The sequence below is a fragment of the Terrapene carolina genome, unplaced genomic scaffold, assembly GCF_002925995.2.
Source record: "Terrapene carolina triunguis isolate 2854851 unplaced genomic scaffold, T_m_triunguis-2.0 Scaffold67, whole genome shotgun sequence".
Taxonomy (NCBI): Eukaryota; Metazoa; Chordata; order Testudines; family Emydidae; genus Terrapene; species Terrapene triunguis.
The window spans coordinates 51,976,735-51,989,270 of NW_020664418.1; the positions used below are offsets into that span (position 1 = coordinate 51,976,735).

At 58.3% G+C, this 12,536-nt stretch overlaps 2 protein-coding genes across 2 annotated transcripts in view; both read right to left on the bottom strand.

Annotated features, from left to right (window-relative positions):
- The window catches only part of LOC113406084 (protein shisa-like-1), a 16,204-nt gene extending 6,332 nt beyond the window's left edge, over positions 1-9,872 (bottom strand). Inside the window, exons 1-3 of the mRNA XM_026648478.1 lie at positions 7,147-9,872; positions 4,940-5,153; positions 13-469 (exon numbers count right to left, since the gene is read on the bottom strand). Of these exons, the coding sequence (XP_026504263.1) occupies positions 13-469; positions 4,940-5,153; positions 7,147-7,213 (738 nt within the window). The 5' untranslated portion in view covers positions 7,214-9,872. The remainder of the gene's footprint in view (positions 1-12; positions 470-4,939; positions 5,154-7,146) is intronic.
- A 1,701-nt stretch (positions 9,873-11,573) lies between these two features.
- MAN2A2 (mannosidase alpha class 2A member 2) overlaps positions 11,574-12,536 on the bottom strand; it is a 12,280-nt gene continuing 11,317 nt past the window's right edge. Inside the window, exon 15 of the mRNA XM_024200721.3 lies at positions 11,574-12,186. Coding sequence (XP_024056489.2) covers positions 12,031-12,186 — 156 coding nt within the window. The 3' untranslated portion in view covers positions 11,574-12,030. The remainder of the gene's footprint in view (positions 12,187-12,536) is intronic.

A 12,536-nucleotide genomic window follows, 5' to 3' on the forward strand; every position in this document is an offset into this window, starting at 1 on the left:
CCCTCCTCGCGCTGGGCCGGGCCGTGGGCGGCTCCTGCCGCTGGGTCTCTCCTCGCGCTGGGCCGGGCCGTGGGGAGCTCCTGCCGCTGGGTCCCTCCTTGCGCTGGGCCGGGCCGTGGGCAGCTCCTGCCGCTGGGTCCCTCCTCGCGCTGGGCCGGGCCGTGGGCGGCTCCTGCTGCTGGGTCCCTCCTCGCGCTGGGCCGGGCCGTGGGCGGCTCCTGCCGCTGGGTCCCTCCTCGCGCTGGGCCGGGCCGTGGGCGGCTCCTGCCGCTGGGTCCCTCCTCGCGCTGGGCCAGGCCGTGGGCGGCGGTGTGGGAAGGAGCTGGCAAGGCTCTTGCCCAGGCGGCTGCTGCTCAAGAGGCTGTAGAAGCGGCGTTGGTTGAGTCTGCAGAAGTGGAGGAAGTCGAGGGTCATGAGCGTGAGGACGAGGAGGCCGTAGAGTCCCACAGCCAGCAGGGGCAGTGGGTTCCTGGAGGGGAAGGTACAAGGCAACAGCTGTGTTACACTGGGCACGATACTGCTACAACGGGGTGGTTCCACTCTCCCGGGGGAACCCAGATGCCAGGCGGTGTCCCCCACTGGGCACTATTGGGTGCGCTCAGGCAGCCCTGTCCTACTTGTATATCTTCCCCAGCTCGATGCCAGGGGGCGTCGTCCTGCTCCTGGGGAGCCCGGTGCTGCTAGGGAAATGTATGGACCATGGTGCTCAGCAGAGGCGCTGCCCACGGACACCTTGCAAATGGAGAGTCGCCGCTTTGCAGCTGCTGCTGGAAAACTGGGCTGGGCATGAGTAGCTAATGCCCGTTAACGAGCTCTGGCCACTTGAGTGGATTAGAGAGGCATGATTGTCCTTTACAACATAAGAACAGCCACACTGGGTCAGGCCAATGATCCATCGAGCCCAGTATCTTCCGGCAGTGGCCGATGCCAGATGCTTCAGAGGGAATGAACAGAACAGGGCAGTTATCAAGTGATCCATTCCCTGGTGTCGGAGAGGCGGCTTTGGATTCTTCGACCATGGGATGGTGTTCCAAGAAGGAGTGCTAGGCAGAGACGGGCTCCACCTAACCAAGAGAGGGAAGAGCATCTTCCCAAGCAGGCTGGCTAACCTAGTGAGGAGAGCTTTAAACTAGGTTCACCGGGGGAAGGAGACCAAAGCCCTGAGGTAAGTGGGGAAATGGGATCCTGGGAGGAAGCACGAGCAGGAGAGTGCAAGAGGGGAGGACTCCTGTCTCAGACTGAGAAAGCGGGAGAATCAGCGAGTTATCTTAAGTGCCTACACACAATGCAAGAAGCCTCGGAAACAAGCAGGGAGAACTGGAAGTCCTGGCACAGTCAAGGAACTATGATGTCATTGGAATAACAGAGACTTGGTGGGATAACTCACATGACTGGAGTACTGTCATGGATGGATATAAACTGTTCAGGAAGGACAGGCAGGGCAGAAAAGGTGGAAGAGTTGCATTGTATGTAAGAGAGGAGTATGACTGCTCAGAGCTCCGGTATGAAACTGCAGAAAAACCTGAGAGTCTCTGGATTAAGTTTAGAAGTGTGAGCAACAAGGGTGATGTCGTGGTCGGAGTCTGCTATAGACCACCAGACCTTTCTTCTGGTAACTAGCAGAAGTTACTAGATCGCAGGCCCTGGTTCTCATGGGAGACTTTAATCACCCTGATATCTGCTGGGAGAGCAATACAGCGGTGCACAGACAATCCAGGAAGTTTTTGGAAAGTGTAGGGGACAATTTCCTGGTGCAAGTGGTGGAGGAACCAACTAGGGGCAGAGCTCTTCTAGACCTGCTGCTCACAAACCGGGAAAAATTAGTAGGGGAAGCAAAAGTGGATGGGAACCTGGGAGGCAGTGACCATGAGATGGTCGAGTTCAGGATCCTGACACAAGGAAGAAAGGAGAGCAGCAGAATACGGACCCTGGACTTCAGAAAAGCAGACTTTGACTCCCTCAGGGAACTGATGGGCAGGATCCCCTGGGAGAATAACATGAAGGGCAAAGGGGTCCAGGAGAGCTGGCTGTATTTTAAAGAATCCTTATTGAGGTCGCAGGAAAAAACCATCCCGATGTGTAGAAAGAACAGTAAATATGGCAGGCGACCAGCTTGGCTTAACAGTGAAATCCTTGCTGACCTTAAATGCAAAAAAGAAGCTTACAAGAAGTGGAAAATTGGACAAATGACCAGGGAGGAGTATAAAAATATTGGTCAGGCATGCAGGAGTGAAATCAGGAAGGCCAAATCACACTTGGGGTTGCAGCTAGCCAGAGATGTTAAGAGTAACAAGAAGGGTTTCTTCAGGTATGTTAGCAACAAGAAGAAAGTCAAGGCAAGTGTGGGCCCCTTACTGAATGAGGGAGGCAACCTAGTGACCGAGGATGTGGAAAAAGCTAATGTACTCAATGATTTTTTTGCCTCTGTCTTCACGAACAAGGTCAGCTCCCAGACTGCTGCACTGAGCAGCACAGCATGGGGAGGAGGTGACCAGCCCTCTGTGGAGAAAGAAGTGGTTCGGGACTATTTAGTAAAACTGGACGAGCACAAGTCCGTGGGGCCGGATGCACTGCATCCGAGGGTGCTAAAGGAGTTGGCGGATGTGATTGCGGAGCCATTGGCCATTATCTTTGAAAACTCATGGCGATCGGGGGAGGACCCGGATGACTGGAAAAAGGCTAATGTAGTGCCCATCTTTAAAAAAGGGAAGAAGGAGGATCCGGGGAACTACAGGCCAGTCAGCCTCACCTCAGTCCCTGGAAAAATCATGCAGCAGGTCCTCAAGGAATCAATTCTGAAGCACTTAGAGGAGAGGAAAGTGATCAGGAACAGTCAGCATGGATTCACCAAGGGCAAGTCATGCCTGACTAACCTAATTGCCTTCTATGAGGAGATAACTGGGTCTGTGGATGAGGGGAAAGCAGTGGATGTGTTATTCCTTGGCTTTAGCAAAGCTTTTGATACAGTCTCCCACAGTATTCTTGCCAGCAAGTTAAAGAAGTATGGGCTGGATGAATGGACTGTAAGGTGGATAGAAAGCTGGCTAGATCGTCGGGTTCAACGGGTAGTGATCAACGGCTCCATGTCTAGTTGTCAGCCGGTTTCAAGTGGAGTACCCCAGAGGTCGGTCCTGGGGCCGGTTTTGTTCAATATCTTCATTAATGATCTGGAGGATGGCGTGGACTGCACTCTCAGCAAGTTTGCAGATGACACTAAACTGGGAGGAGTGGTAGATACGCTGGAGGGTAGGGACAGGATACAGCGGGACCTAGACAAATTAGAGGATTGGGCCAAAAGAAACCTGATGAGGTTCAACAAGGACAAGTGCAGAGTCCTGCACTTAGGACAGAAGAATCCCATGCACTGTTACAGACTAGGGACCGAATGGCTAGGAAGCAGTTCTGCAGAAAAGGACCTAGGGGTTACAGTGGACGAGAAGCTGGATATGAGTCGACAGTGTGCCCTTGTTGCCAAGAAGGCTAATGGCATTCTGGGCTGTATAAGTAGGGGCATTGCCAGCAGATCGAGGGACATGATCGTTCCCCTCTATTCGACATTGGTGTGGCCTCATCTGGAGTACTGTGTCCAGTTTTGGGCCCCACACTACAAGAAGAATGTGGAAAAATTGGAAAGAGTCCAGCGGAGGGCAACAAAAATGATTAGAGGGCTGGAGCACATGACTTATGAGGAGAGGCTGAGGGAACTGGGATTGTTTAGTCTGCAGAAGAGAAGAATGAGGAGGGATTTGATAGCTGCTTTCAACTACCTGAAGGAGGGTTCCAAAGAGGATGGATCTAGACTGTTCTCAGTGGTACCTGATGACAGAACAAGGAGTAATGGTCTCAAGTTGCAGTGGGGGAGTTTAGGTTGGATATTAGGAAAAACTTTTTCACTAGGAGGGTGGTGAAGCACTGGAATAAGTTACCTAGGGAGGTGGTGGAATCTCCTTCCTTAGAGGTTTTTAAGGTCAGGCTTGACAAAGCCCTGGCTGGGATGATTTAGTTGGGAATTGGTCCTGCTTTGAGCAGGGGGTTGGACTAGATACCTCCTGAGGTCCCTTCCAACCCTGATATTCTATGATTCTATGATTCATCTAGCCCCAGCTTCGGGCAGTCAGAGGTTTAGGGACATCCAGAGTATGGGGTGCATCCCTGACTGTCTTGGCTAATAGCCATTGATGGAATAGCCATAAGTTCCTGCAGGAACTTCTCTAGTTCTTTTTTGGACCCTGTTATAGTCTTGGCCTTCACAACGTCCCTGGCAATGACTTCCACAGGTTGACTGTGCGTTGTGTGAAGAAATACTTCCTTTTGTTTGTTTTAAACCTGCTCCTTATTAATTTCATTGGGTGACCCCTAGTTCTTGTGTTATGAGAAGGAGTAAATAACACTTCCTTGTTTACTTTCTCCACACCAGTCATGATTTTACAGACCTCTATCAGATCCCCCCTTAGTCGTCTCTTTTCCAAGCTGAATAGTCCCATTCTTTTCAATCTCTCCTCGTACAGAAGCTGTTCCATTCTCCTAATCATTGTTGTTGCCCTTCTCTGAACCTTTTCCAATTCTAATGTATCTGTCCTGAGCTGGGGTGGCCAGAACTGCGCGCAGTATTCCAGGTGTGGGCGTAACAGGGATTTATATAGTGTCAATGCAGCTTCGTGCCTGTCACAGCACGTCTATCCGGGGCTTCTCTGACTCATGTCAAACCAGCTCCTGGGGCGTGCTGCTCTGCCATTCCCGAGAGCCCCAGTCCCAGGGTGCCAGGTGCGCCCGTCCGCATGCAGTGTTCTGTGCTCATGCTGCACTGTGCGTGGTGCAGGGCCACGAGTCATGCCAGGCTTCCTCCTCCAGAAGGGGGTGCGCACATGGCTGGCATTAGAACCTGAAGCAGTCCCTCCCCTCCCCCAAGTGCAGGCCCAGACCAGGCACTGCTGCTTACCTGAGTCTGGCTGGGGTGGGCACGTTGGACAGATTGACCCTCCTCAGGCTCTCAAACTCCAGCTGGGGGCAGCAGGATTTGAGGGCGTGGTCTCCGTGGCGGCAGCAGTACCTGTGTGCAGGGGGGTCAGTGAGGCGTGGGCAGTAGAAGCCGGAGTGGTAGCGCCCATCAGCGCTGGGATATCCCTCGCAGAGGTGCAGGTTACGGGCTGAGGCTGCAAGGGAAAGTCGCAGCCAAAGAGACTATTCAGAACATGAGCCAAGTACAAGAGCTTGTCCTACTGCACAGTCACAGCAGATAACAGCCTACAACTGCTACCAGCTGATGGAGTCCCCCCCAACCCCCACTTAGCTCAGGTGGGGAAGGCCCATGCTCACAGACCTTTGTGGGAGGCGAGACACCGAGCAGGGCCAGCCCAGCCCCAGGGTGACCTCATCCTCAACACCACCAATAGGAGAACCCTGCTCTGACTGGCTGAAGCTTCCCAGGGCTCTGTGGGGATGGGCTGGGGAGAGCCCTCCTGGGTGCCCAGAGCTCCTCCAGGGGATGGCCAGGAAGTGGCTACAGCTGGGCTCCGAGCCGGGCTTGGCCTGGGCAGCTCGCTGAGTCCTGTCCCACAATCCGACCTAGCCTGGGACCCACCATGCACGGGGACCCCACCCCATGGCCCTCAGGCTCTGGGCTGCGCAAGCCGGGGCAACTTCTCGCCCATGTACACTGGCTAGAGCGGTTTGCTTCAGGCACCTTTCAGCGGCTCATGAGCCAAGGGGGCCGGCCGGTGGCTCCTTGTGGGCACCCTAGTGTTGGCCGTGGTAGGGCAGGGTGCTCACCCCATGGGCTGTGACCCCGATTGCCCAGCACAGCAGGGGTGTCCAAGGGCCTGAAGCACCAAACCAGGCTGGCTCGATCTCACAGTGCCCTGCCCTGGCGCTGCACCCCCCAGCACGGCTGGCATGCAGAGTGCAGCTGCTGCAGCAATGCTGGCAGGGTGCCCGCCCGATACGCTGAGCACAAAGGGCCTAGTAGCACGGACAGCTGGTGCCACTGTCAGCGCTCTCCCCAACGATGAGGGTTTGGCGGGGGGCAAAGGAGACTGCCCACGTGGAGGGGGTGGGGCGGTGTCCTATGTTAATCTGTGAGCAGGCTGGAGAAGCGTGTTGAGGACAGCTGTGCAGCAGGAGAAATGTGGGCCAGGCTCACACTCAGCTGGGCACACGCCCCAGCCCTGCCACACCCCACGGAACAGTGCACCACCCCTGGACACGCTCCGACACGCCTACAGGAGAGACCCCCCAGGGCAGTGCCCCGGCCTGCACCAACCCCTTGGGGCCAGACGCACACTCGCCCCTGGGAATGAGCAGTGTGAATAGCGCTGTGCTGCAGCAGAGACGTAGCAGGGAGGGAGTCAGAGCAGTTTGGGGAGCTGACCAGGGTGCCGTGTCTGTGCCAAGGGGGCTGGGGAGCTGAGGGGGCAATGTGCCCATGCCAAGGGAGTTGGGGAGCCATGGGGGTGCCCCACCCGTGCCAAGGGGGTTGGGGAGCTGAGGGTACTCTGTCCATGCCAAGGGGGTTGGGGAGCTCAGGGAGTGCCCCACCCGTGCCGAGGGGGCTGGGGTGCTGAGGGGGCAATGTGCCCATGCCAAGGGGGTTGTGGAGCCATGGGGGTGCCCCACCCATGCCAAGGGGGTTGGGGAGCTGAGGGTACTCTGTCCATGCCAAGGGGGTTGGGGAGCTCAGGGGGTACCCCACCTGTGCCGAGGGGGTTGGGGAGCTGAGAGGGCACTGTTCCCATGCCAAGGGGGTTGGGGAGCCAAGGGGTGCCCTACCTGTGCCGAGGGGGCTGGGGAGCTGAGGGGGCAATGTGCCCATGCCAAGGGGGTTGGGGAGCTCAGGGGGTGCCCTACCCGTGCCGAGGGGGTTGGGGAGCTGAGGGCACTCTGTCCATGCCGAGGGGTTGGGGAGCTCAGGGGGTGCCCCACCTGTGCCAAGGGGCTGGGGAGCTGAGGGCACTCTGTCCATGCCAAGGGGGTTGGGGAGCTCAGGGGGTGCCCCACCCATGCCGAGGGGGTTGGGGAGCTGAGGGGACAATGTGCCCATGCCAAGGGAGTTGGGGAGCCATGGGGGTGCCCCACCTGTGCTGAGGGGGTTGGGGAGCTGAGGGCACTCTGTCCATGCCGAGGGGGTTGGGGAACCAAGGGGTGCCCTACCTGTGCCGAGGAAGCTGGTAGGCAGCGTGGTGCTAAGGAGGCCAGCCAGCAGGAGTCTGTGCAGCATCTTCTTGTCTGCTCCTTGGGCAGAGGCAGCTCAGGCTCCAGTCTGAGGAAACAGAAACCACGGCCCCTCCTGCCCCCGCCTCCATCTCGGGCCCAGCAAGCGCCTCTCCCTCACACAGCCATTAAGGCCTCCCCACATGAGCCTTCTGCACTTACTGCCCAGCTCCACTGGGACTCGGCTGAGCCAGGGAGGCGGGCACATCACTAATGAGCCTCTCTGGGAGCCAGTGCCCGATGGGGCAGGAGGCTGCAGGCACTTTTGAGGCTGGTGCTGGCATTCCTGAGCCCCACTTGTCAGCCAGGAAAGTGGGTGCTGGTGACTCCCCCAGGCAGGGTCATTACCCTGCTGGGTGTTAGGGTCGGGGCAGTGGCTCCCTGGGGAGGGAGGATCTAGGGTGCGGGCTGAGCAGGCTGGAGAGAGGAGCCCTGGAGCAGCCCAGCCTGGGCAGACGGGCTGAGCTGTTCTTTGGTTGGGAGGTTTTGTTCATAAAGCCAAACCTGGGGGTGACGGGGGTCCTGACTCTGTGCGGGAGGGGAAGGTGGCTCTGGCTGGAGAGCAGGTGGGGAAGGGCACACAGAGGAGTAGGGAGTACGCCCCGCTGCGCCAGCATGAGTCCAACCGCACCCAGCTCTGGGTGGTGAGGTCGGCATGGGGCGGCCGTGCTCCTGCCTAGGGTGAGAGGCCCCTTGTCTAACCCCCCATGGGGCAGAGGCGTGGCCTGGGGAATGGCGGCGCAGCGGGGTGGGGGGCACCGGGGGGGGAGGGGGGCAGTGACAAGATGGCCTCTCAGAAGAACTCTGCCAAGTGGGTCAGAGGGAGAACCACCCCAGCCCAGCCACGGCCTGCCAGAAGCACTCTCCTGCCCTGCCCCCGCCCAGCAGCAGGGCCTTGGGCCCCCGCCAGGGGCTCCATTAGTGGTTGCTCAGGAGCCAGAGCCATTAATTGCTGCACTTATAGGCGCCCTGCGGATGGGGGGGGTCAGCCCCTTCCTCCTGCCGGCTCGTCACCGCCCTCCCCACCCACAGAGCAGCCAGCCCGGGAACGCCCTGCACACGAGCTGCCAGGATCCCTTTCACCTGTCCATGCACGCCCCAGATGAGCCTCCCGTGGCAGCAGCCTGCCCCCGGCTGCCAGCAGAGACCTGCCAGGTCTGTTCCAGCCACCAGCGCTGCCGTGAGCCGCCATTCCCCTCCGCCCTCCTGCTTCAGGCTCTCTGCAGACTCAGGCAGGCCTCCTGCCCTGGTTACCGGGGGCCCGTCTGGGAGGTTTTCCCACGCCATGGGGCTAGAGCTATTCTTTAGGTGGCAGCTCCGATTCTGAAGCACAAGCCTGAGCCTGGCATTGTACCCAGGACCATCCCATACCCCAAGGCCACTGCCCAGCCCCATCACTGAGCTCCCATCCCACGGCCTTCGGTTTGGTACGTGCCGGGTCTCCCGGTGCTCCAAGCTCACAGCCCTGGGACAAGGGGCCTCTGGCGAGCAGCTCGCAAGGTGTATTGCCAGTGCGTGGGGCCCGGCTTGGCAGGGACAGGGTCCAACCGGAGGGGGCAGCTGCTGCGGGGAAGGCCTTGCCACTGGCTGTTCCAGGGCACTGAGGACAGGAGCCAGCCCTGCTGTGTGCCAAGAGCAGAGACAAAGAAGGCAGAGCACAGCCTCCTGCGTGCCCCATGGGCAGGGACCTGTGCTCAGCACCACCAGAGGCAGCTGCGGGCACCCCCCGCCCCCGCCTCCTTGCAGTAATTAGCCCTGGGGGACGCCAGGGCAGTTCCACAGCCCCAGTGCCGCGCTGTGTAATGACCCTGGCCCCATAGCAACCAGAGATGCTCAGGAGGCTGCTCCTGAGGGCATCCAGCGGGGCCAGGAGCTGTGGCGGGGGCATGGCTGCAAGGAGCCACGTTCAGAGCCATTCCCATGGCCCCGCAGCCAGGCCAGGGGAGCAGCAGTGACGGGCAGCGAGATTGCTAGCCTGGAGCAGCCCCGTGTCCTGGAGCAGCTTGCTCCTTGGCACTGGCTGCCTCTGGGGGAGGCACAGGAGCCTGTCCTGACAGGCCATCCCCCAGCCCTGGGTACAGCCACTGGGCTTGGCACCTGCCCTGCAGGAGGCAGCCAGGTCGCTTCTTTGTACTGTTCTCATTCTCCATAGAAACATCGGATTCTTTTTTAACCCTACCCAGCTCTTAATCTAGTGGCAGTGAGTTCCACAGACTCCATGTGCATTCTCGACAGTATTCCCTTTTGCTGACTGTCAATGCCCTTGGGTGCCCCGTGGTATCTGTGCTGTGACCAGGGGAAAGTGCAGCGGCTGCTCTCCCTCCCCTCCTGGTCTCTACTACCCCTCTTTAACACACCTCAGCTTTGTCTGTTTCTGCTCCGTCCCTCCGAGGCAGCTGCCAGGGAAAACAGGTCGACAAGGCAGGCACCATAATGCTCTGCCAGCTAGGGGCTGTCAGCCTGGCCGTGGCGTTTAGTGGGACTGGAGTTTGGGTCTCAAATCGAGATGGACAGTTGGTTAGAGGTCAGACTGCACCGCTTCCTGGGGGGCACAGTCTGGCCAGACAGCTCAGCCCGAGGGAGAATGGGGCCCGGAACGAGGGGCAGGGAGAGAAGTGTGACGTTAGGAGTGTGATATAATATCTCATTGAAAGGTGACAGGGCCAGAAAGAGTTAATTAACTCCCAGACTGACCTGACCCAGGGCCAAACTTTAGCGACTGGTTAGGAAGATCTGTAAATGAACAGAGCTTTGAAATGCAGCCGGGGTTGTTAGCGGTAGAAGGGGAGATGTTTGCTCAGGTCTTGTGATATAAGCAAACAAGTCTTGTCTATTGCTATGGCTTTGATTCAAAGATCAAAAAAGAAATATTAACATTTAGGAAGACACTTGAGTGAAATAGTATTATTGTCTCTATGTCTCTTTGAAGGTTGTGGTAACCTGTATCTGAACTGTTCAATGGATAAATAATCCTGTGCTAATTGCCAGGATGTTTGGGAGAAGGAAAGTTAAGCCTATTGTTTTCTCAGGCGAAAAGGCTGCTGGAAATGTATAAAAACCCTGGGACACGATCCTGCTTCATCTCAGATCTGCTTTGGGTTTCAAGAAGGGGAAACCCTAAGCCATAAGAATTGAATCTGACTGGACTGAACTGACTGGAGTCACCCTGAATATGGACATTGGACTATAACCTATGGACTATTTCTAAAAGGACTTTTGGCAACTACAAACTCATCTCTGCTATGCATCTGAACCTCAAGAATTGAATTCAAGTCTGTCTGTCTATTGATCTTTTAACCAACACTCTCTCTCTTTTCTTTTTAAATAAATTTTAGTTTAGTTAATAAGAATTGGCTATAGCGTGTATTTTGGGTAAGATCTCAGTTATAATTGAACCTGGGTGTGTGGCTGATCCTTTGGGATCGGAAGAACCTTTTCTTTTATATGATGAGAGAAGATTTTCAGTAATCATCATCATATCTGACGTGTGTGTCTGGATGGAGACCGGAGGCTGGGCACTTTAAGGGAACTGCGTTGTTTGGACGTCTGAGTAACCAGTGAGGTAATACAGAAGTTGTTTTGTGCTGGTTGGTAAATCTAAGTATTGGAATATCCACCAGCGTTCGGGGTTTGTCTGCCGCGGTCTGTTTGCAGTTCACCCTACTTGAGTGACCTCAGCTGGCTCCCACGGGCAGCATCGTCACAAGGGGTCTAGTAAAGAATCAGTGCAACCCTCCCCTTTCCAACCTTCCCCCACTGCTCGGAACAGCCAGGGACAGTGGGGGGAACCACTCAGTCCTTAGTGCCCCCTGCTGGGCCTGGGCTGGGGGGAGGGGCACTCGCTCCTAGCACCCCCTGCTGGGCGGGGGCCGGAGGGGACTCAGATGGGGGAGGGGCACTTGCTCCTAGCACCCCCTGCTGGGCGGGGGCCGGAGGGGACTCAGATGGGGGAGGGGCACTTGCTCCTAGCACCCCCTGCTGGGCGGGGCTGCAGGCTTGGGGGGGTGGGGCTAGAGAAGTCTCCCTCCCTGACACTGTGGGCTCAGTCAATAGAAACTGCGGGCGCAGGAAATGAAAGGGGGGGCATCCCATCAGCTGCCTCCTGCAGGCCCAGAACCAGCACCCCCGGCCCCGGGATCTTACCCCCCCACCCTCGGCCCGGGTCAGGGCCCTCCCCACACGCTGGAACCAGCAGCAAGAGCCACAAAGCAGACACAAGGCGGGAGGTGCAAACAGGCCTTTTCTTGCCTAAAAGCTCACGACAAACTCAGGGAAATTCAGTCTCCAGTTCCACAGTGTCCATTAGAGCCGCAGCCCCCACCCCCACCCCCGGCCAGCAGCTTCAGCCTCCCCAGCCCGGACCCCCTCACCCACCCCGTGGCAGGTTTCCAGTCAGTCAGACCCCTGCAGTCCAGCAGGCTCCAGCACCTGCCCGGTTACCCCACAACATGGGGCGGGGGGACGGGGAGATCCGAGAAGCTGCAACCTGCCTCCTGGCCGAGCCAGCAGCATCGCCACCGAGAACGCAGCGTTCTCCAGCTGCAGCGTCGGCAGGGCCAGGCTGAGCACTGGGAGAGGCCGGGGATCCGCCGTGTAGTCGGGGCCGTGCCCCAGCCCCCACGCTTGGCCATTTGCAATATTATTGAAAACGCAGATTAATAAATAATGGAGGCAGCTGCTCCCGCGAGTCCGTCTGCATCCCGTGCAGCGTCCGCCCCCAAGCCACAGCCCGAGGGAGCTCCCTGCCCCACCCCACCCAGGCAGGGGCCGTCTCCCAGCTGGACGCGGCGCGGCTGGTCTGCTCCTCTCCTGGCCGCCGGGGGGCTACCCAAAGTGGATGCGGAAGGTGGCGATCTCCATGGGGTCCATGTGGATCACAGTGCTGTTGGGGGAGGCCGCGCCCAGCGGGTACATCAGTGTCAGCGAGGTGGGCTGCAGGGACCCCAACTCCAAGCCGTAGAACAGGCTCCCAAGGGAGAACTGCAGAGAGGAGGGGGCGTGGGGTGAGGGGCTGGCGCCTCAGGCTGTGCCCAGGCAGTGGGCATGGAGCCAGCGCCGAAAGGCAGCCTCCCCTTGCGGGGGCTGCGAGACGGGGGCCAGGATGTGACGGAGAGCCAGTGCCCCAGGAATGCAGCCTAGCCTAGCCTCAAAGCACGTTGCTCCCTCTGGCAGGCACCCCCTCGCCAGCACAACCTTCCCCCCCGGCCTGCCCAGGCCTGATCCGCAGCACCAGCATGAGGGTGGGTCAGCTGCAGGGCTGCAGCGGGGGCCGGGGGGAGAGGGCACCGGCCGTGTCCCAGACCCACCTTGCCCCGGCGGGGGAGGGGGGT